This window comes from Fusarium proliferatum, assembly GCF_900067095.1.
Source record: "Fusarium proliferatum ET1 genome assembly, contig: FPRO_scaffold015, whole genome shotgun sequence".
NCBI classification, from domain to species: Eukaryota; Fungi; Ascomycota; class Sordariomycetes; order Hypocreales; family Nectriaceae; genus Fusarium; species Fusarium proliferatum.
The window spans coordinates 809,310-836,670 of NW_022194804.1; the positions used below are offsets into that span (position 1 = coordinate 809,310).

General features: G+C 45.6%; 10 protein-coding genes across 10 annotated transcripts; 4 read left to right on the plus strand and 6 right to left on the minus strand.

Annotated features, from left to right (window-relative positions):
• Positions 1-175: 175 nt before the first annotated feature.
• On the minus strand, positions 176-2,680 carry FPRO_12594 (putative alpha-glucuronidase precursor; the record flags this gene model as incomplete). Its single annotated transcript, XM_031224408.1, has 1 exon — positions 176-2,680. The coding sequence occupies one exon, from the start codon at positions 2,678-2,680 to the stop codon at positions 176-178; it is 2,505 nt and encodes an 834-aa protein (XP_031089670.1).
• Positions 2,681-3,634: 954 nt separating this feature from the next.
• FPRO_12595 (putative maltose permease (MalP)) lies at positions 3,635-5,248 on the minus strand (the record flags this gene model as incomplete). The annotated part of the gene is made up of 1 exon (XM_031224409.1): positions 3,635-5,248. The coding sequence occupies one exon, from the start codon at positions 5,246-5,248 to the stop codon at positions 3,635-3,637; it is 1,614 nt and encodes a 537-aa protein (XP_031089671.1).
• A 1,070-nt stretch (positions 5,249-6,318) lies between these two features.
• Positions 6,319-7,776, plus strand: FPRO_12596 (uncharacterized protein; the record flags this gene model as incomplete). The annotated part of the gene is made up of 1 exon (XM_031224410.1): positions 6,319-7,776. The coding sequence occupies one exon, from the start codon at positions 6,319-6,321 to the stop codon at positions 7,774-7,776; it is 1,458 nt and encodes a 485-aa protein (XP_031089672.1).
• A 268-nt stretch (positions 7,777-8,044) lies between these two features.
• FPRO_12597 (uncharacterized protein) lies at positions 8,045-8,560 on the plus strand (the record flags this gene model as incomplete). Its single annotated transcript, XM_031224411.1, has 2 exons — positions 8,045-8,327; positions 8,379-8,560. The coding sequence occupies 2 exons, from the start codon at positions 8,045-8,047 to the stop codon at positions 8,558-8,560; spliced, it is 465 nt and encodes a 154-aa protein (XP_031089673.1).
• A 180-nt stretch (positions 8,561-8,740) lies between these two features.
• FPRO_12598 (uncharacterized protein) lies at positions 8,741-10,507 on the minus strand (the record flags this gene model as incomplete). The annotated part of the gene is made up of 1 exon (XM_031224412.1): positions 8,741-10,507. The coding sequence occupies one exon, from the start codon at positions 10,505-10,507 to the stop codon at positions 8,741-8,743; it is 1,767 nt and encodes a 588-aa protein (XP_031089674.1).
• A 512-nt stretch (positions 10,508-11,019) lies between these two features.
• FPRO_12599 (uncharacterized protein) lies at positions 11,020-11,987 on the plus strand (the record flags this gene model as incomplete). Its single annotated transcript, XM_031224413.1, has 3 exons — positions 11,020-11,257; positions 11,316-11,391; positions 11,456-11,987. The coding sequence occupies 3 exons, from the start codon at positions 11,020-11,022 to the stop codon at positions 11,985-11,987; spliced, it is 846 nt and encodes a 281-aa protein (XP_031089675.1).
• Positions 11,988-12,194: 207 nt separating this feature from the next.
• FPRO_12600 (uncharacterized protein) lies at positions 12,195-14,507 on the minus strand (the record flags this gene model as incomplete). The annotated part of the gene is made up of 1 exon (XM_031224415.1): positions 12,195-14,507. One exon carries the CDS (start codon positions 14,505-14,507, stop codon positions 12,195-12,197), a length of 2,313 nt encoding a protein of 770 aa, XP_031089676.1.
• Positions 14,508-15,403: 896 nt separating this feature from the next.
• On the minus strand, positions 15,404-16,753 carry FPRO_12601 (uncharacterized protein; the record flags this gene model as incomplete). Its single annotated transcript, XM_031224416.1, has 1 exon — positions 15,404-16,753. One exon carries the CDS (start codon positions 16,751-16,753, stop codon positions 15,404-15,406), a length of 1,350 nt encoding a protein of 449 aa, XP_031089677.1.
• A 1,001-nt stretch (positions 16,754-17,754) lies between these two features.
• On the minus strand, positions 17,755-22,263 carry FPRO_12602 (uncharacterized protein; the record flags this gene model as incomplete). The annotated part of the gene is made up of 5 exons (XM_031224417.1): positions 17,755-18,532; positions 18,586-19,402; positions 19,454-19,796; positions 20,368-21,564; positions 21,610-22,263. 5 exons carry the CDS (start codon positions 22,261-22,263, stop codon positions 17,755-17,757), a joined length of 3,789 nt encoding a protein of 1,262 aa, XP_031089678.1.
• A 1,209-nt stretch (positions 22,264-23,472) lies between these two features.
• Positions 23,473-24,974, plus strand: FPRO_12603 (uncharacterized protein; the record flags this gene model as incomplete). Its single annotated transcript, XM_031224418.1, has 2 exons — positions 23,473-24,030; positions 24,081-24,974. The coding sequence occupies 2 exons, from the start codon at positions 23,473-23,475 to the stop codon at positions 24,972-24,974; spliced, it is 1,452 nt and encodes a 483-aa protein (XP_031089679.1).
• Positions 24,975-27,361: the final 2,387 nt, after the last annotated feature.

Below are 27,361 nucleotides of genomic sequence, written 5' to 3' on the forward strand. Positions count from 1 at the left end.
TGGCACCATGATTGATTGCTAGATGTAGACTGGAGGTTCGTCTCTGGTCTTTAATAACAAAGAGTAATGATTTCTGAGGAGAAATTCTTTGAGCGAGGCTTCTCTCTATCTTTTTTTGAGTAAACATTTGGCTATTTCGGAACTTTCTATAGAACTTTTGAGCCCCACTGGTTGCTTAATCCACCACGCCTTCCGGCAAAAACGAGATGTAATCCAGTGGTGCCAGGTCCTTTTCATCTGGGTAACCGATTACAGTCAGCTCGGCGCCCTCTCGTACATCAACACCACGGAAGTAAACTCTAGTGGCCGAGTGTCCGTCTCGATACTCTGAGAAGTCATGGCCGAGCCGCGTGTCAAGGTTACTAGTCCACTCTCCAACAATCTTTCCATCTAGGAGAAGCTCGTATCGTGCATGCCCACCAGTGTGATCAAAGTAATTGACGGCGATATCACATCTCCTTGAGGGGAACGACAGTTTCGTGGTTGCAGCGGCCTTTTCTAATGATGATGCCACGATGGCACGTCCACGAGACGCTGCTTCAGGGGGGGTTACGTCAACAATGGTATAGCCACTCAAATGCATGCTCTCGGCCTCTATACGCCAGGGGTAGTTCCCAACACGGTTCTTATCATCTGGGATGCCGCACTTGGCCAGATAAAAGTTGTTCACCGAGTCACGCCAAACCAGTGAGTGGCCTGCTTGATACGCAAGCTTGAACGCAACGTGCTCAAAGCGAGCATCGTCAATGAGGCCCTTCAGGGATGCCCACCTCGTCACAAAGGTCTGAGCATTTGCCGATCCTTCGTAGTGGGCATCGTATATGTGTTGGATGACAGTCTTACCAGACTTGAGCTTATGCGTATAAGGAACATGATGAAACCATAAAAGAAGATCATCTGGCGTTGTTTCGATCCTCTCAAACTGAGCAGCGACCTGAGGTGGGTATTGAGCTGCAAAGCCCGTGCCAGTGGCAAGGGTGCGGTCCATGCCGAGGGCCTTGCTATCTGCGCGAGTCCATTGACCCCAGCCGTTCCCATCTTGTGAACCTGGGCTGGGGCCGTAATGCGTGTAGAGGATGTCACACAGGGTTTGGATCCCGAGGTTACCGCTATAGGCTTCATATGTAGGCCAGGACTCCATCCCGATCTCGCGGATGGTGTCTATCACCTTCTGGTTCTCTGCGCTGAATGTCAGGCGAATCCAATCCAGCAGGATATCCTGCGCTGGAGTAGTTGCATCCCAACACAATCGACCGTAAGCATAGAGGTTTGACATAGACAGATGGTTTCCCAGCCATGTAGGGTCATTCCCGATGTTGGTTACTGCAGCATAACCCCCCTTGTTCAATCCGTGGACTTTGCCGGATGCGATGTCTCTTACAAGGGAAGGCTTGTCATCAATTCGCATGTCGAAGCTGAGAATTGTCTCCCATTCTGGTGCCATGTACACGTAGTGCGACTGCTGACCCAGGTACTCCTGACATACCATGAATTCACAGATCACGGGGGTCTTCCGGAGATGGGCAAACAAAGTCGAGGGGGGCTCGCGAATCTGGAAGTCTATCGGACCAAACTTAATCTGGATAATGACGTTATCTTCGAACTCGCCATCAAGGTGGGCGAAATACTCAACCGCAGCATTGGCTCGGTCATTTTTGAGATCGGTTTCATCCAGGTGATGGTTGTAGACAAAAGCGCGATACATGACGATGCCATCACCGTGAGGTTTCAGGGCACGAGCGAACATGTTGGCTCCCTGCGCAAGTGTTCGGCCATATGTCAAAGGACCCGGCTGACCTTCCGAGTTGGCCTTGATGGTGTATCCAAGCATATCCGGTACGTGCTTGTACAGCTTAGTCGTGATATCCTCCCAGAACTTGATGACATCAGGATCGAGAGGATCTGATGTTGGCAGACCAGCAAGGCCTCGGGGAGTGTCGAAGAATAATGAAACACCAATACGCACTCCATAGGGACGCATTATATCGGCGATTCGACCGAGCCCATCGAGATTTGTTTCGTTGAGAAGATTGTGGCTCGAGTTGACGTTGTTCACGATGCAGCCATTGATGCGGATTGAGGCCAATAAGCGAGCATATTGGCGGACGCGAGACAGGTCCGTCAAGACCTTTCCATCACAGAAGAAGATGGACTTGCCGCCGTAACCTCTTTCTATGCTACCGTCGAGGTTGTCCCATTCGTTGACATATCTGATAGCCGCTCCAGGGTTGTATGCCTGTTGGACATTGGTCTTGGCCAGTTTTCCTTGTGCAAGGAGAGAGAGGTACTCGAATGCTCCATAAAGGGCTCCTCGCTCATTTTGACCGACAATGTGAATGTCATTGCTTCCATTAACATTTATACCGAGCCAAAATCCGTCTTCATCAAGAGCAGGTACCGACTGAAGGAGAGGATGTCCTCCATTCGCTTTCAGAGCTGACAAAGTGCCGACTATGATTGAGTCTCTAGCGTCACCGTGAAAGTGAGAGCCAACCCCAACGCTTTGTCCGAGGATACGTTCGATGCCACATCGAAGTTCCGCTCCAGCGATAAAGACTGGGCTTGTTGGGTTGGTGCTCAGTGCAATGATGCTAGAAACTGGCTTATGGAGGCTGCGCAAGGTCTCGGATAGAGGGGCATATCGCAGCCAACCATCAATTCCGCTCTCTCGGGGAAGCATTTTTGGGATGATTCCTGGTATGGTTGTCACTAGATACTGCCCTCTTTGTTGCACACGTGGTTCGAGGAGAAAGCTGTGGTATTTCAGTCCTTAAGAGTATAAGCAGCTACCCTACCCATTGATTGCGATGAGCGATTTTGGCGGATAATCTTCAGCTACTGAATTGTCATGCTTGAAGCCCATGTGAGCACAAATCATGATACTTGGAGAATATCGTATGTCGGGCTGAGAAATCAGGGTCAATGGCAAAATACGAACCTCATTAGCTGAGCCGAAAGATTGAGCGGGTCTCACCCGGCATCTGGGAGCCGATTCTTACGCTAAAGCGGATAAAAGCCCAGAATACGTGTGACACTTTAATCCCCCACGCAGTCTTGTTCGGCATTTCGTAGCCGATTCCTATACTAGGCCCGGCTAAATACGCTGGGATTAAGCTATCATTACCCCAACCCCCGCACTCGGTCTAAAAGTTACTCCAATAGGTTGAAGGCCAGGGGACAGTAGATCTTGGCTTTAGCCAAGATTACCCTGCAGGTCGGCATTCTCTCCATGAGATAGATCCCATGGCCGACAAACAGCTACAGTTGAGAGCCCAATTCCAAAGGAAATTACTTTCCGTTTAGGGTTCAAATCAGAATGTATATTGACCCTGAAGCATATCATATGTTCAACACAGTCTATGGGTTGCCCATAGGGAAACAGTTATCTTTACCGGAGAAAGAAAAAAATATTAGGCTTCTTAAACTCTACCTAGGAGCTGCGAGGATTGCCCAAACGTATAATTATTAGATACAAAGCATTATATGTAGAAGAGTCATTTTCAAAGCGAGAAACTGACGTTAAACTCAAAGAATAGATTTCTAGATTTCCTGCTTAACTATCCCTCCATATCTAAAGCTAGATAGACCGTAATAGCTAGTGCACTCAAACCCCTTAGTTCTTGGCGCCGTGAATTCATTCTTTATGCTCAACACCCAGCTTCTCATCAATGTCGATATTATTATCGAATTCGTAGCCCTTGAACTCCCGAGCACTTAGATCTTTAGTGAATAAAATGTCGAGCTCCTCGTACGTGCGACCCTTTAGCTCAGGAAGACGAAACCAAGCCCAAACGGCGCAGAGGATACAAAAGCCCGCAGCCAGAAAAGCAGACTTACCCTTCCAGTTTGCAGCAGTGGGGTTCAGTATATGAGGGACAACGCATGTGGCCGCAATATTGATGACGTTGTAGGCATTACGAGCGAGACCAATTGTCTTGGAGCGAAGGCGCGTAGAGGAGACCTCGGCGACGATGATGTAGGCAATCGGACCAATGGTCATCTCGTAGGTAGAGTACCAGACGTAGTAGAAGGCTGCAGACACACCTCCTGTGGCACTACTTTGGCTTGGGATAGCTACGAAGCCAATCACAAACATGGCAGCGGACATAAGGAGGCAGCCCCAAATGTAAATCGATCGCCGTCCATGTCGCGCGACGATGAAAACGGACAGAAGGACGGTGACAAAGTGAAGACCGCCTTGGCCAACAGTCAACTTGTAAGCGTTCTTGGTCGACATGCCGGCTTGTTCGAAAAAGTAAGTGGCATATGAGGAGACACCAAAGCCAACGAGGACTTGACTCGCCCAGGCAACACATGCGATTTCCGTGCGCCACAGGTTGGAGCCCCTGACGCAGTCGAGATACGAAGCTCCCTCTGTGATGCTGCGTTCCAGCTCCGTTGTTTCCACCATGAGAGATAGCTGGTTCTGAAGCTCTTGGTCTGACATTGATGTAAGCCTCTTCAGGGATTTCTTGGCTTCTTCCAATTTTCCACTGCGGACCAGCCACCAAGGAGACTCGGGGCAGAAGAACATCAGAGGTGCGATGATAACAGGCCATACCCACTGCACGGCAAAGGGAATCCTCCAGGCCCAGATACTCTTGTTACCAACAAGTGAGTCCAGAACAGCATAAGAGAGGAGCTGACCAATGCCCCAGCATAGGACAACGTAGGTCTCAAGGTACGCACGAAGGACAACCGGCGCGACTTCAGAGGCATACGCAGGCCCCATTGTGGTGAAGACACCCCATCCTAGCCCACAAAGCAGTTGACCAACAAACAGAACCTCGACTGACGGGGCAAAGAAGGAGATGAAGATGGTTCCAGCCAACCAGAATAAAGAGATCAGAAGTGTCTTTTTGTGTCCGATCCTCTCCGTCATCCACGTGTTGAAGAAAATACCAACGATGCCTCCCAGGGAACTAGCCAGGCCAAGAGCTGTCTGCCACTTAGGCTCGAGCTGGTATGTACCTGGCTTGGCAGGATTGGCAATGCCGAAGCGCTTTTGGAAGTCGGGAAAGGCGAAGAGTGACCCGAGGAGGGCTGTATCGTAACCATCCATGATGATTACTAGCGACACAACGCAGGACCAGAAACAGGCCTTGGGGTATTTCTGGATGGCCTGGCGGATGTTGAGGGAATGTTCTGCCTCTGTGGCGGCGCGAGCCTCAGCAGAGGTGTCGCCTGTCCAGCCATGATGGCCATCTGGTGGCGCCATCTCAATGGATTCGGCGCGCTTTTCTGCCATACTGATTTCGTCGTTGGAGGATTTTTTATGAGTCGATTTGTAGTAGGTATAAGACGGTGAGGTCAAGAAATGCACTACCAGAGGCTGTCAAATGAATCGACAAGCAATGGCTGTTAGCAACGATCCAGATAAACGAGGTAGGATCTTCGTCTTCTTCATATACAATGATGATCAAGGATTCAGCTGGCTCCACTCCAACGTCGTAGCAGAACCAGCTCCAGGGTTATTATTGATATGACCCATGGGGAAGTGGACTACTCTGCTCGGCAACGACGGCACCGTAGACTGACTCTAAGCATACAGGGATTAAAACGGCCAGGTTTTTGAATGGCAACTTCGATTTAATTTAGCCTATTTATTAGATCATAGGTAAGAGAGGACACGGTAGAAACAGCAAGGGTTCACTGACATGATGAGCGGTTATTTGATAGGAGATTTGGTAGCTATCGGCGCGAGAGTAAACGGAATCAAGCCAAGTTCGGGGGAAAGTGGAGAGAATTGCGGGGGTGGAGCCCGTCCAGGACCGGCAAACTCGGCACTGGAGAAGGACATACTCAAGACTGAAATGTTCCCCCACACGTGCAATTTACCAAGATTGACTTCCATTCTGGTCCGGGGAAGGTTGGCTATTGTGCGGGGTATTAGATAGACGAAAGCCGAGCTTGGATTTACCCAGAACTCTGGTTAAACTCATCAAGAGTACAGCCAAACTACGCCTACAGTTCTTGATCATTGGTAGGTCAAGCAAAACTCTGACGGCTAATGACGAGGTCATCAAGCAGCCCATTGAAGATTGTCTAAGTCATAGTGTAGGTCATAGGGTGACGATGCTGCATAAGTTGGTCCGGGCAGCATGCCGACGTCAAACGCCGTGGATTATGTCCAGGGGTCGATCGGGCAACATATTTACGCGGAGGCCGAGAAGGCTCAGCATTCTGATTACCTATAAATCGTGTATTGAGATCACCATTTCTGCTGATTGGCAGGATGACAGCTTCTCTTTAAAGAGAAAACAGAGTTGGTTCTTCCATACCTTTCCTCCCTATCATTCTATCTCTTCTTGAACAGCCATGGGTCCGCTAGCTCGTGGTCTTGCCGCCTTGAACCTACTGGGCTACTTGGGCTCAGCCTCCGTGGTGGCCTTTCCCACGGATTCAAAATCAGACTCTGAAGTCTTGATTTCTGTGAATGGCCACGTCAAATACCAAGAGCTTGACGGCTTTGGCGCCTCGCAAGCATTTCAGAGGGCGGAGGACATTCTTGGAAAAGACGGTCTTTCCAAAGAAGGGACTCAACATGTACTGGACCTGCTATTTAGTAAGGAAACTGGTGCAGGCTTTTCCATCCTGCGCAATGGCATTGGTTCAAGCAACAGTTCTGACAAGAACTTCATGAACTCAATCGAGCCTTTCTCTCCAGGTTCACCCGGATCAAAGCCACACTACATCTGGGACAATTACGACAGCGGTCAGCTCATCGTCGCTAAAGAAGCATTCAAGCGAGGATTGAATTTCCTTTATGGCGATGCTTGGTCCGCCCCGGGCTATATGAAAACGAATCACGACGAAAATAATGGAGGGTATTTGTGCGGTGTTACAGGCGCTACCTGCGATTCTGGCGACTGGAAGCAGGCTTACGCAGACTACCTGCTTCAATGGGTTGACTTTTACCGCAAATCAGGCGTTGAGGTCACCAACCTGGGGTTCCTCAACGAGCCTCAGTTCGCCGCTACTTACGCCGGCATGCTATCCAACGGCACACAGGCTGCCGACTTAATACGTGTGCTGGGCAAGACGATCCAAAAGCGAGGTATTCGTGATCTCACTATCGCCTGTTGTGACGGCGAGGGCTGGGATCTGCAAGAGGACATGATGGCTGGTTTGACTGCTGGACCTGATCCGGCGATCGACTACCTTGGTGTCGTTACTGGCCACGGATACGTTTCGCCACCGAACCATCCACTTTCAACAACAAAGAAGACGTGGCTCACCGAATGGGCTGATCTCACAGGCCAGTTCACACCCTACACATTCTACAACAACAGCGGCCAGGGCGAAGGTATGACCTGGGCTGGCCGTATTCAGACAGCTCTTGTAGATGCCAACGTCAGCGGGTTTCTCTATTGGATAGGAGCTGAGAACTCGACCACCAACAGCGCTCTGATCAACATGATCGGCGACAAGGTCATTCCATCCAAGAGGTTCTGGGCCTTTGCATCTTTCAGTCGGTTTGCTCGCCCTGGTGCTCGTCGCATCGAAGCCACGAGCTCCGTTCCTCTGGTCACAGTCAGTGCCTTTCTTAATACCGACGGTACCGTCGCGACGCAGGTGCTTAACAATGACACAGTTGCTCGTAATGTCCAAGTGGTTGTCTCTGGCGCGGGCCGAAGTCCTCATAGCTTGAGGCCATTTCTGACCGATAATTCTAATGATTTGACTGCTTTGAAGCACTTGAAGGCTAGTGGAAAGGGTTCCTTTCAGACTACAATCCCTCCTCGATCTCTTGTTAGCTTTATTACAGATTCCTAACTGGGATTAATATTACTTGAATTTGGCTATGTTTAGTATGTTAGTGCAAATCATCTAACAATCTGGTGGGACTGCTTATTTCGGCTTAGTTGCACAACGTCACGTTCAGTGTGCCGAAAGCCGAACTACGTAAATAGCTCACAAGAAGACCACTTTGAACTTTATTACCTATTGAATCTGGCTTTTTAACACTTACTTCTATCTTCCACTTCTTGAATCAGATGCTGTTTTATGTATCTATGTGCGTTCACCACCTATTATAATTACAATGGCCTCCTGTATTCTCCTTATCCTTGCGGCCTTGCGGCTCGTCATCGCGGCTTCTTCTACTGCCACAGAAACTACCAGCGCAACTACCTCAACCAACCCTTCTGTAATTGCTTCCGATCTTTCCTCGCTGCCAGGCTGCGGTTTAAAATGCATCTCGACAGCCGGAAAGAAGGTTGGCTGCGCCGGTACTGACCTAGAATGCATGTGCTCGCACAGCGATGCGTTTGCAGACCATTTCCTAAAATGTCTGGGAAACGAGTGCACTATTAAAATATTCAAAAGTAAGTCAACAACAGATCTGCGAGGCATCGTCTAACGGGTACTGGTAACAGACATCTGGGACGTGGACCAGCAGATTTGCGACGCGGTGAAACGTAGTTCTAATTCTGTTGCCTTGGCATCAGCCTCAGCTGTGATTGCGTCCGATATGTCCCAAAAGACGGAGAGCGGTGCCGAGCGTTTGACTTGTGCTGGTATACTCAGTGCTATTACCTGGGGAGCTCTGTTGATATAGAAACTCGGGTATCGACTGTAACCCTGAGAATTGGCAAGTCAAAGGCAACATATCAACGCCACTGACCACGAGGCTGCCGAATTTTCAATACGGATAAATTTCAACGGATTTAGCAGCGGTGTTTTCTGTCTCCTAACCACAATTTCTATTCTGTCTATCACCGCGCACCCTGATGCAGTGCTATGTCAAAATCACCCTGGCACCAAGACTCTCCATGGCTTCTCTCCACCCAAAGACTTGATCAGGGTGCATTCTTCGAAGTCTCCAACACTCCTCCATGACAATAAGGCCTTTCCATGTTATGCCAGGGGCCTGCGCTTCTTGCAGCACCTGATTGAGGATTTGACGAAACCGGTGATGTTGTGACTCGCTCATGGCCATACAACCGGCGATAGTATACGGCCAAGCTGACCGCATCACAAGACGTGTAGGGAGAGCTTCCATCTCCTCAAGGCACCTGTTGACGAAGGTTTGGTCGATACTACTTTGCTCAGGCATAATCGGAGCAATTACAACTTGCAACAGGACTCTGGCACCATACGCCCATATGAGACTAATCTTTGCAGCGTCGAGATGTAGAGTTGAAGTTTCACCGGCCATGCTCTCAATATCTTCTTGAAGAATCCGGCAGACATAATCGAGTTTTTGTTCAAGTCCTCTGTGTTGCCGTTGTAGTTCCGGTCTTGCAAAGTCTTGATGCATCAGCTGGAGTTGCTCAAGTCTTGCAATTCTGGTGACAATGGCAAAGACTTGGCTTTGACAACCCATAAAGTCCTGTGACCTGATTGTACCAGAATCTAGAAGGGGTAGATAGTCGAAGGCGCAAGGGCAGTATGACATCGCACCAAAAGTAGAGGTGGCCAGAACATCGATCCAAATAAAATTAAAGATGGAAAGTTGCAGAGATAGTCGTCGTACATCTCCTTCAGGCAAGTTGGACAGTACGTCTGCTATCGCAGATGTTGACTCACGGTTCTCAAGTGGAACAGAAGTCTCAATATGATCTAGTACTTTTCTCGCAGCCTGGTGATGGATCTCCCACTGGCCCTGAAGCATACTGAAAATCTCGAGCGTCTCCAAATGGGCGATAATATCAACAAGGTGGATCCCAGCCCAGACGAAATCTTCCACTGGCAACGGCGCCATGAGGGAAAAGCGCTCGACCTCTTTCCGAAGCATCGAAATAGACCGGCTCTGTAACCTACTCACTTTTGGCGACAGCCCAATCTCATCAACACTAGCCTTTTGAGTCAACGAGTGCTCGAAGCAGGCGCTGACGCTGAGAGCTGAGCTAAATAAGCCGTCTCGGTTGATGAGCCGATTGAGCATCCAGTTGCGTTCACTGCTGCTTTCCAACCTACAGAATGTATGCGTGATTGGATGTATGACATCGAGAAACAACATGAGCAATCTTGTTTCTTCTCGTGAAGAACTTTCAGGTCCGGGCTGTAGACTTTGCATCCTGCTGTCCCACCATATGGTATCGGGTTGTCGCTGCCAAATATTGACACCATTTGTCAACAGAATAATAGACGGGGTTGAGAAGATATCGCAATGGAATGCGCCCGATAAAGTCCCATAGGCTCTTGGGAAGTGATGAGACCCATGCTGGAGGTTGTTGCTCCCTGAGTCCGATGGCAAGAGTCCAGCCGTGCCAGAAGCTGTGACTCTGGAACCCAGCTTTCTCGAGACCCTGTACCGCAGCTCCGCGACAGTCCGTAGAGCTCTCGCTTCATTGGACTCTAGGACATCTTTCCATGAGGCCTTGTTGGTGATCCAAGGCGGTAGCGGCATGTTGAACCCGTAGCATGCCAGGTCTCTTGACCTGCAGGCACTGCATGCGGGTAGCTCCTCATCGCACTTCTTCTTGCGAATTCTGCAGGTGAGACATCCCTTGCGACTGCGCGTTCCGTCTGAGGCCGCTGATTGCTGCTCCCTCTGCGCCATGATGTCCCATTGCTCATAAGAGGCCGAAAGATAGGAAACTTGAGACGCCTACTATTTACAGATGGGTGTGCGTGTCTGCGCATGTAAGACGTCATGTCGGCCCTCGTTGTGTTGGGAGCTGAGATTCTATGAAGCATAAGCTGTTACATGGTGTCGTGCAGTACTCCGTAAGCATGCCGCAGATGGCGCGTATGACTCTGGTGACGAGAACCAATGGGATTTGTACACTCCACATCGGACTAACGCTGGGCCGCGATAGGAGATACAGTTATCGACGATCAATCATGCCATTGGCTGTTTCAGACGTGAGCGTCATCTGCTGGCTTAGCTCAATCGACTGCGCTTAAGCTAAACCCTTTGGGGATTTCATTCCAACACTACATGAAGAGACACCAATGACTCTCTTGTCAGCAAGATCAGCCCAGTATATCAGTAGCAATATAAATATCCAGTCATTCCACTAGGCAATTGATTCGAAATTTTTCATTCTTGTTCAATACTCAGAGTTAATCATGTCGTGTCCTCAGTGCTTTTCCGGTCATGTCAATCCAGGCTCTCCTACTGGTCGTTGGGAAACCGTCCATGGCCTTCGAACCTACATTGCAGAACCCCCCGCCGGCAAGAGCACGAAAGCTATTATTGTCATAATCCCTGACGCTTTCGGCGTTGACTTTGTTAACAATCAAATTCTGGCGGATCATTATGCTTCAGCTGCTGACTATCTGGTTTACTTACCTGATTTCATGGACGGTAGGTGTGGCGTTTGCACGACCAGCTCAAAAAGCAAAACTAATTAGCTTTATTGCAGGAAGTGCTGCGCCTGTTAGGACCATGATTAATATGGCACAGCTTTGGGATGAGACTGGATCTTGGTTATCTAAACCGTGAGCTTCATCTCCTCCTACCCTGAGGCCGAGAGTTCGCATCACTTGGCTGACCGACGACTAGGTACTATCTCTTGGCTACTATGCTGGACTTTGTCCCATTTCTGATTCGAAACCGCTTCAGTGTTTGTTGGCCAAGGGTGACTGGCTTCTTGAGTCAGCTCCAACAGCACAAAGATGCAGGTCTTCCTGTTGGAATTGCGGGCTTCTGCTGGGGAGGACTCCACACTGTGAGACTCACCCATGACACAGCAGAAACGAAAACGTCTAGTGGCCGCGCACTAGCAGATGCGTTTTTCACTGCCCATCCAAGTAGCGTTGATGTCGCACATGACATAGGCAATGTCGCGCGCCCACTCTCTATTGCAATTGGCGACGATGATGGTGTGATGGGAATTAAGCAAGTGCGACAAGCCGAATCAATCTTGGAGAGCATGGATGTTGATACAAGCGTCGTTGTTTACCCCGGAGCAAAGCATGGGTTCGCGGTTCGCGCAAGCAGGGCAGAGCCAGATTCAAAGGAGACGCGACAGGCAGAGGAGGCTGAAGAACAGGCTATTGCCTGGTTCAAAAAGCAATTTGTTGTTATCGCATAGGCCTGAGTCAATTGACTAGATCAGATTCATTGACTGCAATTGAAATATAATGGCTATTTGTATGAGTGTCATGACATTCATCTTTGAAACCCCAGTATGAAATGGCGGTTCATCGAAATTCGGCTTTCGCATAAATTAAATTGAAACCTCACAAAAAGCTGTATATAATGCCAAATTGCTTCTCGATTGTGATACGCTTTATTATCTCTAAGTAGAACACCCAGGGCATACAAAGCAGGACGGATCGTCCCAGACAAGATCGTATGTATGCCTATCCAGAAAATCGCCTGGCACCAGAGTAGTTCTTGTAAACATGCATTGACCATTTCTGTAACCAGAACCCAAACACCCTTTCATCTTCCGGCAGATCGCAGCACATTTTCCTGGTGAACTCTGGTCGGGGTAACTGCTGCCATCAATCCCAAATGTTCCAGGCAACATTCCCGAGTAATTGCACAGGACACCATCCGCGCTGACACGCGTGCAAGAGTCACCAGGCTTGTAGTTGCAAGTTGGACTCTTAGGAAGAGGTGCGTTGCTGAGGACGCAGGTTGGACACGCATAGCAGGATCTATGGCTCCAAACACTGTTCTTGGGGTCCAGACCGGGATCGTCGTAGTTCGGGTCAGGATCAGCGAAGTCGGCCGTTGTTATCTTGGTTGCTGTAGAGAGACAGTGGTTCTCCATGCCGAAGTACCCAGAGGATTCACAGTTCTCCAGAGTGTCGCAGATGGCCGCGCACTGCTCTCCGTTCTCCTGCATGGGGTACATTGAGCGAGGGACTGTCCAGATCTCACCCAAAAAGACGCCTCCAACAATGCACACATAGTCATTGTTTTCGACACTTGATGGGCTAATCTCACATTCTTGACCACGGTTGTTGTGGCAGACACCTGTTGGTTGAGTAGCTTTAGTGGTTGAGGTGAAACCGGTTGATTCGGGAACGAAAGTAGCTGTAGGAATCGCCGTTGTCAATGTCTCGTCGGAAGTGCAGCCGCATGTGAAGCACTCCATACCGAACCAATGAACCATTTGACTGTCTCTTCCATCGCGTATTTCGTCTCGAGTAACCAGAGTATTGGAAAAGAAACACCTGCCGGAGAGTCTTTGGAACCCAGCTGACAAACATCCAGGAAGAGTCTCACAGATCTCGGCACACTCGTCGTTGCTGTTGTGCCAGTGCGTTTGAGTAGCACCCACATCCTCACCGGGAAGGGTATAGATAGCATCACTATTCGTGAAAACTCCATTGAGATCGCAACCAAAGTCATCGAGATGAACGTAATAGTCGTTGATAATCTCACATGTTTGCTTGCACACAGAGCCGGTGGTATGAGAAGGTTCTGCTGTAGTGACGGATTGAGAGGTCGAGCCAACTTCCTCTGATGTCGAGCTAGTTGTTTCGGTCATGCTGGTGTCTCTAGCAGCTAGAGAGGTCGAAGATGCACTGATGACTATAGTGTCGGCGATTTCTTCTGAAGTAGGCTCAGTCGAAGATGTTCTTGTAATCTCGCTACTCTCCGAAGAAGCACTGGAAGTTTCGGGAGCAGAGCCAGTGGACTTTGATTCAGTGGAAGCCGAAGAATTGATCTTTGGAGAGGCTGTTGAGATACGCGTCTCAGCACTCGTGCTTCCCAAGTCTTCAGTGCTGGTTGATCCGCTAGGTCTTGTTGTGAGGGCAGGGGACTCTTGAGCCCTGATCGCCGTCGTTGTCTCGACAGGATCAATTGGGGGGCTCCCACCTAAGTCAAGCTTGAAGTTGTCAATAGTCTCTGGGGTTACTTGATCCGAGATGAAGATGGAGTCGACTAGAATTGAAGAAACGCCACCGCCAGAGCATGTCAATGAGATAGCAAAGGTTGGTAAATCAGAAGGTGCCTCAACCTGCCTCAGCACCCGGGCCCACGATAGTCCTGAGCTAGAGGCAGGCTGAGAATAGAACTCTGAATTACCAAATGTCGCGCTTGCAACACAGCCTTGGCTTCCAGCTGACCTGATAAGATAAAAGAATTGGATAGTGTATTTCTTTCTCGGAACCGATCGTACAGTCTGGAAGATGCTAGCAAAAGAGCCAAAGAAGCTTCGCTTGGTGACGTCCCCATTAGCACTCAAGGCCGCGCAGCCATCATCGAGGCTACCGTCAGCACGGTAGCATCCGCCTTGGTGAAACTCGGCATTACCTGAGGCACCAAAGTTGGTGAGGCCACTTGGGCTGTTGCGGTCGCGACTGGCAAAGGAGCCACCTGAAATAGCGTTGGTGATGATGATGTCTTCCTCTTCAGTAGTTGTTGATGACTGAGGATGGGTCAAGCTGGGTACTTCGGTGGTCGCAGTAGACGACGTGATGGTGAGGCTGTTGAGATTTGTATGGCTGTCTGTCGAAGTCTCAGAACCATCGATTGTCACAACCGATGAGGTCGCAGACTGGCTGCTCACTGTGGCTCGGCTACTAGGCTTGCAAGGACCACCAACAGCAAAACCAATCAGGCTCAAGGTCACGAGAGCAATCTTGGACTGCATTATGAAAAGAAGCTATGGATCAGGTCCAAAGAAACAGTGAAAGGATGCAATCGTCTCGAAGAGAATTAAACCGCGGTTTAACTATCCATACATAACCCCTGAAGCTGGGAAACGCTCGCGGACTCGCCCAACTCATTTCTCGGAACTATTCAGCACTTGGCGGTCAATAGCCATTTATTTAACAGCATTTAGGTTGTTAAGCAGTCGCTATTGCTAACTATTGAAAGCCTTGGTGACTTCTACCCATGCAGGAACAGGTCTGGACCCTAGAGCACTAGCCACCTTGGTCAATGGCTAAATCTTAATGCCAATCAAGATTGTTCACCAGCTCCACTTACTATTTCTTTTCGCGTTAGTGGACGTAGCTTAAAGTGGCTTTAGATAAAACCTCGCATTCTCAGTTGCGACTAACAAAAGACTCTTTTCCGAGGTCTTCAGCCATCTGGCGTCCGTAATCTTGCTCGTGTCTTGTTTGCGCGATGAACAGCAAGAAAGGTTCGCTTCGGCATTAGTCTCCGTAAAGCTGTTGACGGTCTGACCCGAAGTCAATATATGGTAGTGCAAGAATACCAACTGCTCCAATTTACGGCCATTACCGCCCAACTCGCTGAATTCGTTTTCGTGCTTGTTAAAGATAAACTTGCGATAGATGAACTCATCGATTCAGGCAACCCTCTGGAGTTGTTCAATGATTTCGCAGTTAGTTCTAGGCTGTATCCACGAGGGCAATATCAAGCTGCCTTGTGGGAAACAATTAGACCAAGTTGTTCATTAACTCGCATGATTTCTTGATATGGACATCGATAGTAAATAAAGAGTTCACTATCAGATCAGTGTATAGACATCGCTTCTTTTTAGCCGTAAACGCCGGGTATAATCTCAAGTGCAGCCATCGCTCAATCCCCTCGTTGCTCAACATTAAATATCTTGAGCATATCCTTCCGAAAAGCAGGCCAGTACTTCTCCTTGATCCATGCACCCAAACATTGCAATGACATAAGCAACTTGTACAGGTCGAATGCATTATACGTGCTCCCAAGCGGCAACCGATGATACGTTGTCGACTTTCCGTCCTGCAGCGTCGATGCGACGAAGAACCAATCGTGATCCTGCACAATAATACCAGCCAAGAATTCAATCGCCTCAATGCTCCCCCGGAGGGACCGCCATTGCGCAGCATGCCAGGTACCGATCTGAAGAAGCGCCTTCTCCCAGCTGACCTGGCGCTTAGTCTCGATCGAGAGGGCGATAGGGTTCTTGCAGAGGTCGCCCCAATCTGTATGGTTGATTGAGAGACCTGGTCGTGTCTTGATCTCATCATCAATCTTCTGACGCTCAATGCTTTCCTTCGGAGTCTCGATGCAAATGCAAAAGTCGATGCATTTGGATGATGTGCCGAAGGGTTTGTACTCCGGTATGATGTGCGCAGTGGTGCAGTATCTGTAATCACCAACGGAAGCATCGTTTGCTTCTCGGAAAGCAAAGTCGAGAACGCATCGGTGAACCTCCATGTTCCAAGAAGCTTCGCTGTGACGACCAAATTCGCATTTGGTAGCGCTCTGCAGAACCTGGCGGATGAACGACGGGGGAGGAATTCGCCAATTGCTTGCATGCTTATCGGGATCGTAAAAAGCAAACTCGGGTATATTACGCAGGCTCTGCAGCTCGGGCTTCAATGTTCGAGGAAGAAGCCCAAATCCGTAACCAATGGTAAGAAGCTGCTGATGTAAATCTTGGAGAGAGGGCGGTAACTGATCCATAAAGTCATCGAATTTGAAGTCATCGAACCCGGTCTTTTGCGTCGCAGCATAGCGCAGCTGTTTGGTTGGTGATGATGTGCCAGAGACTCCAGATGAAGCGTACGAGGTTGAAGATTCGCGGTCCAGGCTCGGAGCGCCCTGCCTCAACCCTCTTGATGATGCTCTGGGGGTATCCTCGACAGCGCCATCTTCGTCCAAGTGAACAAGACCTTGATCGTGGGTCGACCTTCTGCGCTTTCTTGGCATTGGATCAAGCCCCTGTGCATTTGCCTCGATGTCGAAGCAGCTGTCTTGAGATGATCCTGGAGGCGTCGGGATGCGATAAAATTGACTGTCGCGGTCTGATTTGGTGTTTATTATTTTACGTCGCTTGCGTTGGTGTTCTGACTCTTCGGTCGGAAAGGATTCTTGTTCGATTGAATTGAGCCACGACCATACACGACCGTATTTGTGAGCGCGAGTGTTTGGGACCCCGAGGCTGGTCATTTCTTAATTGCTCATGCTGATTGAAGTGATGATGTATGATTGATGGTCAAAACAATTCTGAGGCCTAACTCATTCGGTCATCATGGCGGGGCTACGCTGTTGGAGGGGTAACGTCGCGATATGCCGAAATTGGTTTAGTGTTCTACCAGCACTTATCTGTAATACATAATTCGCGCTAGAAGTTAGCGCATATTACAAGTATCTATAATAAATAACGTTGCTCACCTGGATTGCGCCTAATTATCCCAAATTAACTTGAAAATTATCGGGCTTAGGTGAATCTGTCAGCTTTGACAGAGGAATTACAGGCGGTTAGTTTGATCTCTTGTAGCAAGTCTGGCTTCTGTATGGAAATGTTTCATTCTTTTTACATTATCTGGAGCTACATGGCAATTGCCCCGTACTGCACAACGATATCATCTATTAAACCGGACACTCTAGGTTAAGCTTCAGTTGATGTGAGCTAGAGCGGGTCAGTCAGTCACGCGGGGATACGGTTAACAAGGTCAAAGTCGAAGGCATGAACAGAAAAGTTGTAAGGTCTAAGTAGGTCTATGGATTCCGGATAGAATTTATACGTAAGATGCAGTCATTCACCCAGGTCGCTGTCTGCCCTCCCTAACAGGCTTGTTTGTCCTGACGATTGACAATCACGTGGCCTATTTGCGTCCCAGTCTCACAATTGACAAGGACATTGCCAGTAAGCAAGTTTATTAAATCAGAGAGCAGGTCCAAGAACCCGATGTCAACATATTACTTAAGACTATCCCAGCCTTGACCTACTTAGGACACCAATAGCCATATATAAGGGCTTTCTAAACAAGGACTAATTATCCGGTTCTGTCCAAACACAGAACAGAAAGCCCAGATCCGTTGTGATATGGCGGCTTCATAAAATTGAGCAAGATAAAACATACAGCACATAAACATTAGTCCATTTTCCAATGGCAAAAGGTCACATGAGCTTGAATCGACTTGTAATGTCTTGCTACGGAGAGTTGCTAGGATATATAGACTATGCACTCGGGCTTGCCAAAGTCGATCCAACTTTCCAATAACCTGCCAACACCAACCCTTCGGTAGGAACTAGTGCTGAGATCATCATAGGGGGCAACGAGTAGAGTATAATACTCTAGGTCCTGTGTCGTGAATCTTTCATCCTTTGACTTTTCGCTTCCGACAATAACGCATAGCTTACGTACACCTGGCGGCGACGTTCCTTCATCATAGGTGACCTTTCCCTGCGCCTCGGCTGATTTCAGATTTAACATCTCCCTTGCTTGGGCAGTAAGATCAATTCTTCCATCTAGCTCTCCTGTATGCAAAGAGAACGAGGTAGAATCTGACTCCATAGTCGTCCATGGCGATTGAATCTTTCCTTCTGCGGTGTTGTAAGTCCATCGAACATGGTCAAAAGGGATGTCAAAGTATGTAATGGGTCCTTCGTAAGCTGTCCACGACCATGTTGGAACCCTGAACTTCTGATCGCGGGGAAAGTTAATCAATTTCAGACCATCGCTTCGTTGTATATCCCTCGTCCATAAAAGGCTGCGCCCAAAGAATGCTCCATTGAATACACCGTATCCTCCTTCGGTCTTGAAAGCACTGACTAGTCGTTGTTCTAGCCCGGCTATTGCTATAGGTCGGTCATAAATCTTGGTGAAATCGAGGTTCGAATACTGTTTGTACAGTGATTCGTAAAAGCGGATTTTCGCTCCTCTGGTCGACCTCATTGCTAACTTGGGAAAGCTGGGATCCCCAAGGTATGAGGCCTGGCTACTACAAGGCCAAGGTAAGCATTGAAGGCTATAGAGATTTCGCTTGCAACTTACTTGGTCAACCTTGTCAACGTCTCACAGCGCACGCCTTGCCCGCACTCCCAATACGTCTGATTCTCTGTGAAATATATGGTCCTTGGTGCAAGAGCACGCTCTTGCAGGACCCACCCACGTTTGTTCAGCGACCCCTCGATCACATCATGCTGAAAGTCATCAATTGCTTCACAGACATAAACTGGATCATGGGCAAGGTACCCATCCAGTCTCACTACTTCGCGTTGAGGCCTTTCCCACAAAAAGCCACTTGATGTTCCGTTGGCGCAACTTGCGGCAATGACGCAATATGCCGAGCTGAAGACGGCCTCCATTCTTTTGGCTTCAGTGTCAAAGTCCCCATCAGGTCCCTGCACTATACATAACGAATCGATCCAGATGTACGGGACACCAAGTGCTCGAGTCACCTCGATTGCATGTCTGAATGTGTTCGGGAAATCCTTAATATCAATACCGGCACTTAGCCGACCGTCAAGGTTGTTTTTCGTGGTGCAGAAGTGGTCGTGATTTTTCCCATTGCCCCAAGGATGTGATAGTGCGATGTATCTCAACTCACCTCTCTCGGGGCATACAGCGTTCACTGCCTCGCGAAGGTAAACCTTCGAGCTTCTACCATCCGACAGACCAATGTCAATCAGGCGAGTTGGGACTTGAACACTTGATCTGTCTATGGGATGACATTCGGCATGATAAAAATCACAATCTTGAAGCCATGCCATGAGAAGGTCGTAGTACGGGACAGTGTTGGGTTCAAAAAGCTTAGGTAGTCCAAAGTGGATATCATCAGCGTATAGATAGTTCTTCTTTGACTCATCTGCTTTCTACAGTCAACTGAGGGTACCATTGCATCTGGCAACGCTTTACGCACCTGAAGTTTTAGAAAGAGAGAGTAAGGGTATTTTCGATTTGTCCATGACAAGTGAGGAGTCAGATCTCCGGATATGCACAACCTCCAGGTCGTCATAAGCATTTAGGGGAATAGAACGGTAAATAAGGCTGTGTAGTGCACACCGCTGAACCTTGGATCTCATAGTCGCCAGAGTCTCCCTCAATACGGGCTCCTCGCTCTGATAGTCAAGTTTGCTGCATTTGTCACACAGCTTTGCTATTTCCTGGGACCTAGTTATGCTCTTCATAATCGTTGTTTCGTGACGCTTCAGAATTCCAAGCGAGAAAGCTTTATCTTCCATCCGGTTCCAAGTGTTATCGAACTACCCAAGTCAGATTCACAATACTATATCAGGGCGTGATCTTGTGCTTACTGCCTACAAGATGAAGTCATGCTTAGTAAGAGAAAGACTCTGGCCTCAGATTTATTATGCAGACTTACAATCTTAAAAAATTCTGGTTAGTTTTGAGACACTAATCTATCATAATATAATTAAATATTGCTTACGTGCTATACAATCAATCTGAGTTAGCCACTCCACTGTCAACAGAAACATTACAAGGACTTCTTACTTACACTCTATAAAATACAATAATGCATGGTAAGCAGCGTTCATAGAACGACATTGTAGCAAAGACGTAACTCACGTACTAAATTCAAGATTAGCTATCATTTGTGTCCAGCTCCTATTTTATAATCTCACTTACAGTCTATAGTACAAGATCGGACCGAAATCAGTTAGCCATCTGATGTCACCTCCAATTTACCACCAATTTACCTACATCCTGTTTCGTATCAGCCATTGCCACAATCAATCAGACCAGGGCTCGTACCAGATTTGATGGTTTTGACGCCGAGCCTGAACTGGTTGACAGGAAGCTCTGCCTACGAACCTTTTGCGGACGAGGAGCGGAAATTCCGTTGCGACTTTTACCCGAAGACAGGTATTTACCTCCATTATGTTCATCATCAATGGCCATTCTCTTGATCTTTTGTAAGGCCTTTTCTAAGTCATCTGCACTGGCACGACATCGCTTGATGTCGTCCTGACTCATGTTTTCCTTTGGTAAACCAATAACAAGAAGCTTATCCCTAACCAACGTGACGAGATCTTTGATCACGCTTGGAGTAGCACGATTGCACTCCGGGTCGACTTCCAAAATGTGACTACTCCATCTTCGCGCCGCGTCACTCACTTGAGCTTTCCTTGTGCTGAGGTCGGCTGTAAAGTACAATGTTTCTCGATAGGCATCAATATCCTTCCCCTCGTCATAAAAGCTTCTCAGTCCCTCTTCATAGCCATATAGAAGCCAAATCGTGTACTCGAATATAATGCAACCCATGGACCATATATCGTAGCGGCGTGAGCGAGGCACCCTCGAGTTCATGGTAGTGATGACTTCAGGCGCCTCGTAGTGAGAGGTTGTATATTTCTGCTGGGTAGGGTCCTGTCTCTGGGTAGTGGCGAATGCGTGTTGTTTGGCAAGACCCAGGTCGGCGATTTTGAGAGTTCCAAGCCAAGGAGTCTTTTCATCTGTAAAATGGAGGATGTTATCGGGCTTGAGGTCTCCATGGCGCCAGTGCTGCTCTTCACCGTAGTCGCTGGAGTCATAATCGTCGTCTGAGCTTACTCCCTCGAAGCGTATCTTTGGAACAGTCAGGCGATCTCCGTGACCCTGTGAGGGAATTGTTTTAGATCTCGACACAGGGTTCTTCTTTCTGAGGTCTGCAGACATTGCCTTTGCCGTTCTTGTTTTGGTGTTAGTGCCGTGTAATCTTGAGAGCGCACTTGCGATCCCAGTTAGTTCTTCCAGAACTCTCATGACCTTGCCACCGTCAAGGAAAGATCTGTCGTGAGACTCTTTCAGCCATATATCTCGCAGATTACCCCCATTTGCCCACTCGAGCACGATGAATCTTCTTTCTCCTTGTTTGAAGGCAGTCGCCTGACTAATGAGATGTTTGTGACGAAGCTCGGCAATCTGGAACAGTGCATTTGCCTCATTCAGCCATGATACATGTACGTTGTAATTTGGCTCGCTAAGGTTTTTCAACTCTTTGAGGGCGACCCGCGTCTGATCTATGTTTGGCTATTGAGGTGTGAGCGATGGCTTTTATCATTCCAAGATGCTCACCTTTAATGACCCGCGGCCAATTTGATGGCTAGGATGAATTACAGCCTCAAAAACGGTACTGAAATGGCCATCCTTCTGGGTGGTACCTTTCTTTATGAACGGCAGTATGTGCTTAGGGTGGAATTCTTGAGAGATGCATTCCATATTGAGCATTGGGGCACAAAACTTCCATTGATCGTTGTAAAAGTTCCAGACATCATGAGCATCCCAGCGATGAAAAGCCTCCAGAGCCTTTTCATGACTGCAAACCCGTTGGAGCCCTTCAGTATGAACGTCGCAGTACCTATCTTCTGAGGTAAGATCGCGGATTGGGAGGTACTTGTCTGTCATGCCATGACCCTTGAAAGTGCCCATGATGTCCTGAAGGTTACCATGGTGCAACGATGCAGTCAAGAAGAGCTTTTTTGCATCCTTGCATATGAAGTCTACTAATTCTGGCTTCGCGTTCGGCAATAATAGCTTTATCTTGTCGGGTGCCACAAGGCTTTTAATCTCGCTCTCAGGAAGAAAGGTTGTCTCGTTAATTACGCTATTCTGAAGAGAATGTCGAATGGTGTTGCGCAATCGATTGAGCTTTGTTTTTTCGACCTCTGGTGAGGAGGACCTGATGAGAAAATTCCAAACAGTAGCCATAATTTCTAAGATCATAGGCATTGTAAGATGCAAATATCTCGATATTACTGGCGTACTTGTTGAGATGGGGTAAGACTACACTGGTATGAATGCACGGAAGTGCTGTTCTTTGAGACGGGAAACAATGTAGACAATGAATGATGGCATGGCTACTCCTTTTGGCCGTAAAATTCGATCAGCCTCACTTTTCTTCATGGTTGTATCACGTACAGTTAATGCATATGCAAGTACTTTACGCTGTGATATGACTGACATGGACTCGCATCTGTGTGACTGCTGCCTGATGTTGAGAATGAATGCCTATGGACCCAATGTGCTTTAAACTAATATATTGCTAGTAGACTGCGTTCTCCTGGGAGCCATTGATTGGGATTCTAGCGGTCTCAATCGACAATCTTACAGTATTTAAAGTGCTAAACCCATGTACTTGCAACATTGATTTTCGAGGTGTTAGCATGGCCAGTGACCCGCCATTGGTGAAGTGTTCTGCAGTGTTTATTGCATTATCACACCTGATTGACCAATGGGACTCATTTTCTGGCTAGTTGGCCCAGCCACAATTTGGCTGAGCATAGGGATGACATCATTGAGAAATCACTGTCGCTGAATAATGTTGGCTCAACCGCGGGTTGGTTCTACCGGAAATCTGCCTTGGAAAGGCCCTTTGCTGTGTACTCGTCTTGTCGATGATTCCGATTATTCATTGCAGCTGTTTGCTTTCATCACTTTCACGTCGACAAAAGCCTTCAATCAATGCGATATCAGGCTGTGAGAATCGGGAATGGCTATGTTCTGACCGGGATGGTGTTGTGCTGCTGACAGGTGACAAGGGTATTCTCAACCAAGTGGTGTCATGTTAGTGCATTCGCTTACATTGAGGCCTGCCACACTCTGTACCCGGTGTACGATACAGGCTACGACCGTGACGCGCCCACCAGCCCAATTCGCGCATTTTGCATTCTTTCCCCCTTCCTCTTCGATAATGAACAGCTTACTCAATTTAGCTCGGATGATAAGCAGCTCAGAAGTCCGTCCGCCTTATGAGGCCGCCGAACTGCAGAGCCTCACAGTTCGCACAGGAGCCCACTCATGTCCTGCATCCTTAGATCGCGACGGAAAGAAACACTTTATCACCCCTGTTAATCTTCCCACAGGGAATCTGGTACTGTCAGCAAAAAGGGAAAGCTTCAATTGCCAACCGAAGTCGAGTAAAGATATTCTGAGATCAGAATGTCTCTCTACAAGCAATTGGATAAATGCCTCATATCTTGTCTCGAAGACTTAGAGTTCCTCCCACTAAACGAAATCAGTGCTAGAGTGACTGAGGCCAACATCAAGTCGGAAATACCGGTCAGGAAGCGATGCTTCTCAAATCGCAGTCTGCCACGAACGATACTAAGCCAGGCCAGATGCGTGTTTTCCATCTTAGTTCTCATTCAAGAAACGCATGCCATTATTGATCTTGTGTGTCGGGATAACATCAAGGATGAAGATCTTCCCCTCGCTCGACAAACACTGATTGGAGATAACGAAAACGTCCTTATATCTCCCAAGACTGGCAAGACTTTCTCCTCATTTTCATTCTGGCCGAGGGAGGCAAGAGTGCGAGACTTTCTGAAATTTCAGTGGTTGGTGCAAGCGCCTGTGCTGGACCTTCTTTGTCAGCATATCTCACTGGATTCAAAGTGCCCTCTTCCCCTAATAGATTGTGTCATGAAATGCAAAAGTGGCCCGAACAGCGTTCTACACAAATGCAAGATCCACGGGGCTCACCAGACACTCTTCAAGGTCACGATATCTGTAACCTGCGAGGCGTTCCAAGCGCTAACAAGATCTAGAATGATCCTGAGCCATATGTGGCTGTAAAGGAGGTTGCCAACGACGAGGCTTTCAAAAAGGAAAAGGAAAATCTGGAGCTTATACAATCCCTCAAGCATGAACACCTTATCACATTAATCGCTACCTGTCAGAAGGGACCCGTTTGCTACTTCATATTTCCTTGGGCCGATGGCGGAGATCTAAGAGACTTTTGGAAAGGCAATGATTCACAAAAAAGGTCCCAGGAACTCATCTTGTGGTCCCTTCGCCAGATGCTCGGTATCGCCAGTGCGATCAATGCCCTGCATGGAAAAAATACCCGACACGGAGATATCAAGCCGCAAAACATCCTTCATTTTCTCAAGGCGCATGATGATGCTACCATAGACAGTAGAGGAAGACTGATACTTGCAGATGTTGGAGTCTCCAAGATCCACCGAGAGATTACCAGCATGAGGCAAGACCCCACCAACTGCCAACAGTCCACGGTCACATACGAAGCACCTGAAGCACAGTCAGATCAACGAGAGGGCAAGGCAAGAGCCCGCCGGTATGATATGTGGTCTCTGGGCTGTATGTTCCTCGAATTCACTGTCTGGCTCGTCTTTGACTATAGCACCGTCAGAAGTTTCAGAAAGTCAAGGCGTACCCGAGATGATCCCAAGGACGCCTTTGGAAGTTTCTTCGTCCAGAATTCAGACAACCTGATAAAGATCCACCCGGCGGTTATCGAAGCTATCGGTCATCTCCGAAGCCAACCACTTTGCAGTGACAATACTGCATTGGCTGATCTCATCCAGCTTATTGAAGATGACCTATTGCAAGTCGACGTTCAAAGACGTGCGGAAGCTCCTGAACTCTTAATATGTCTAGAAAGGATTACCTGTAAAGCCGAACAGAGCTATAATTACTAATACCCAATATTGAAAAGCAAGGCAGGTTAATATATATACTATAATAGCACTTTATAACAGATTATATATATTCACTATTGCATTTAGTGTTATTAGCAACTAAACCTTATTCCCTTAAATAATATTTATAGATATTTTTTACAGTCTATCTTATAGTTTTTAGGGTTTATATATTAAGCCTTTTTTTACTATACTTATAATATTAAAAGTTAATAAATAATATTTTAAGTTAGAATATAAGTTCTTAAAAGAATTACTTATTTTAATATTGATTTTTACAATACTATTAATAAAAGACTTTAATTAATAGTATTTATAAATTTAATAAATATAATAATATATATAATAAGCAAGCGCTATAGATACCTAAGCGCCGCGCTTTTCCTTTTTATATCTAACTTTTTATTTAATTAATTAATCTTTAATTACTAAATATATTATAACCTTTAAATAAGGATAAAACCCTTTTTACCTTTTAGGCCCTTTAAAATAACCTAAAATTAAATACTTAATATACTATTTATTATAATTAAATTTAAGAAAGCGCTTATATTATATACCCCCCACATTTTCTTAACTAATAAGCAACCTAGCTATATATACTTACTATATAATTACAGTAATTATCTGCAATTACTTAATAATTAAGATACTTACCAGTAATTAAAGCTAATTATATAGTAATTATAGCCACTAAACTGTAATTACTATTAATATATAGATTAAGCCTATTAATACTTAGCTAGAACTTAGCTTATTAGCTATTAATAAAACTTCTTTATATTAATAAGCCTAATATATATTACTTAATTATTAAGAGATATAATACTTAAGCTAAGCTTAATATATATACCTTATATTTCTATAAATATAAACCTAATATAGATTAATTTCCCTATTTAAAACCTATAACTATTATATATTAATAGCTCTTATTTAGTATATACTATATTATATTAAATAATAATATACTATTAAGATATTTAATAATACTAATACCTTAATACCTCCTTATACTAAAGTACTGCCTAATAATACTAAAATAGCTACTAAAGTTTAATAACTTTATAATACTATTAATATACTTAAAGCCTAAATAAATATATAATCTATTATAAATAATAAAAGAGGTAACTATAAATATTATAAAAGGGACCCTAAAGAAGTATTTAAGCTACTTAAGTTAGAACCCTTTAAAAGGCAGGTAAGTAATATAATTCTATTTCTTATTTAAATAAAAGGTTACTTTTAACTATTTCTAAATAGGCTAAATAGCTTAATTAAGAAACTACTATTTATTATATTATTAATTTAAGGAGATATTAAAAACTAATTTAAATTTATTATAAGGGATTACCTTAAGAATAAAGAAAACCTATAGAATTAAGATACTTAAAATATTTTTAGAAATTAAGAAAACTTTAAATAAGTACTTAAAGATAATTTTAAAGTAGTTAATAAAAAATACTAAATAGTAGCTAAATTACTTATACTTAAATAATATAAGTTATATATACTTTATTTAATTAAGTTTTAATAGCTAGTTATTAAAACCTAATAAAATAATAACTTACTTATAGAAATTTATTATTAAAGCCTAAAAGAAGAAATTAAAGATAAATTATACTTAATTAATAGACCTAAAGATCTAACTATATATATTACTATAGTAATTAAGATTGATAAATAATAATATAAATGCAGGAAAGAGAGAGTAAACTATAAGAGAGGAAATAACTTTAACCTCTATTACCTTAATTAGCAATAAAACAATAATAACTAAAGTAACTCTTAAAACTAATAATAACTATAAGGGAATTACTAAAATAATATATTATATAGATTCTATAAAGGACTTATAATCCTTAAAGTTATTTAATTAAATAATAGAAATTATAAATTATATAATCTATTTAAATATAAATACTATAATTATAATTAATTTAAATATATAGTATAATAATATTTATAGCCTAAAAAGCTATAAGATTTAAATTACAGTAAGTAAATATTAAGACTAACTTAATAGCTAGAACCCTAAATAGCTATATATACCTAAATATTAAGAATAATATAAAGTAGATATAATAGATAATTTAATAGAGAAAATAAAATTATATAATTAAACCTAAAAAAAAGGGAAACTAAAAAAGAAGAATAAGCTATATACCTTAAAAGAGCTTAAATAAAAAAGAATTTAATAAAATAAGTTATAGAATTAAAAATATTATAAATATATAAAGGACCTTAAAAAATAAGAATATTTTAATAAAAAATAAAGGAAATAAAAAGAGAAGATAAATAAATAAAAACTTAAGGAACTTAAGAAATAATTAAATATAGAGAAACTGTAAATACTAGAAGTTATTAAGGAAGGAAAGGCTATT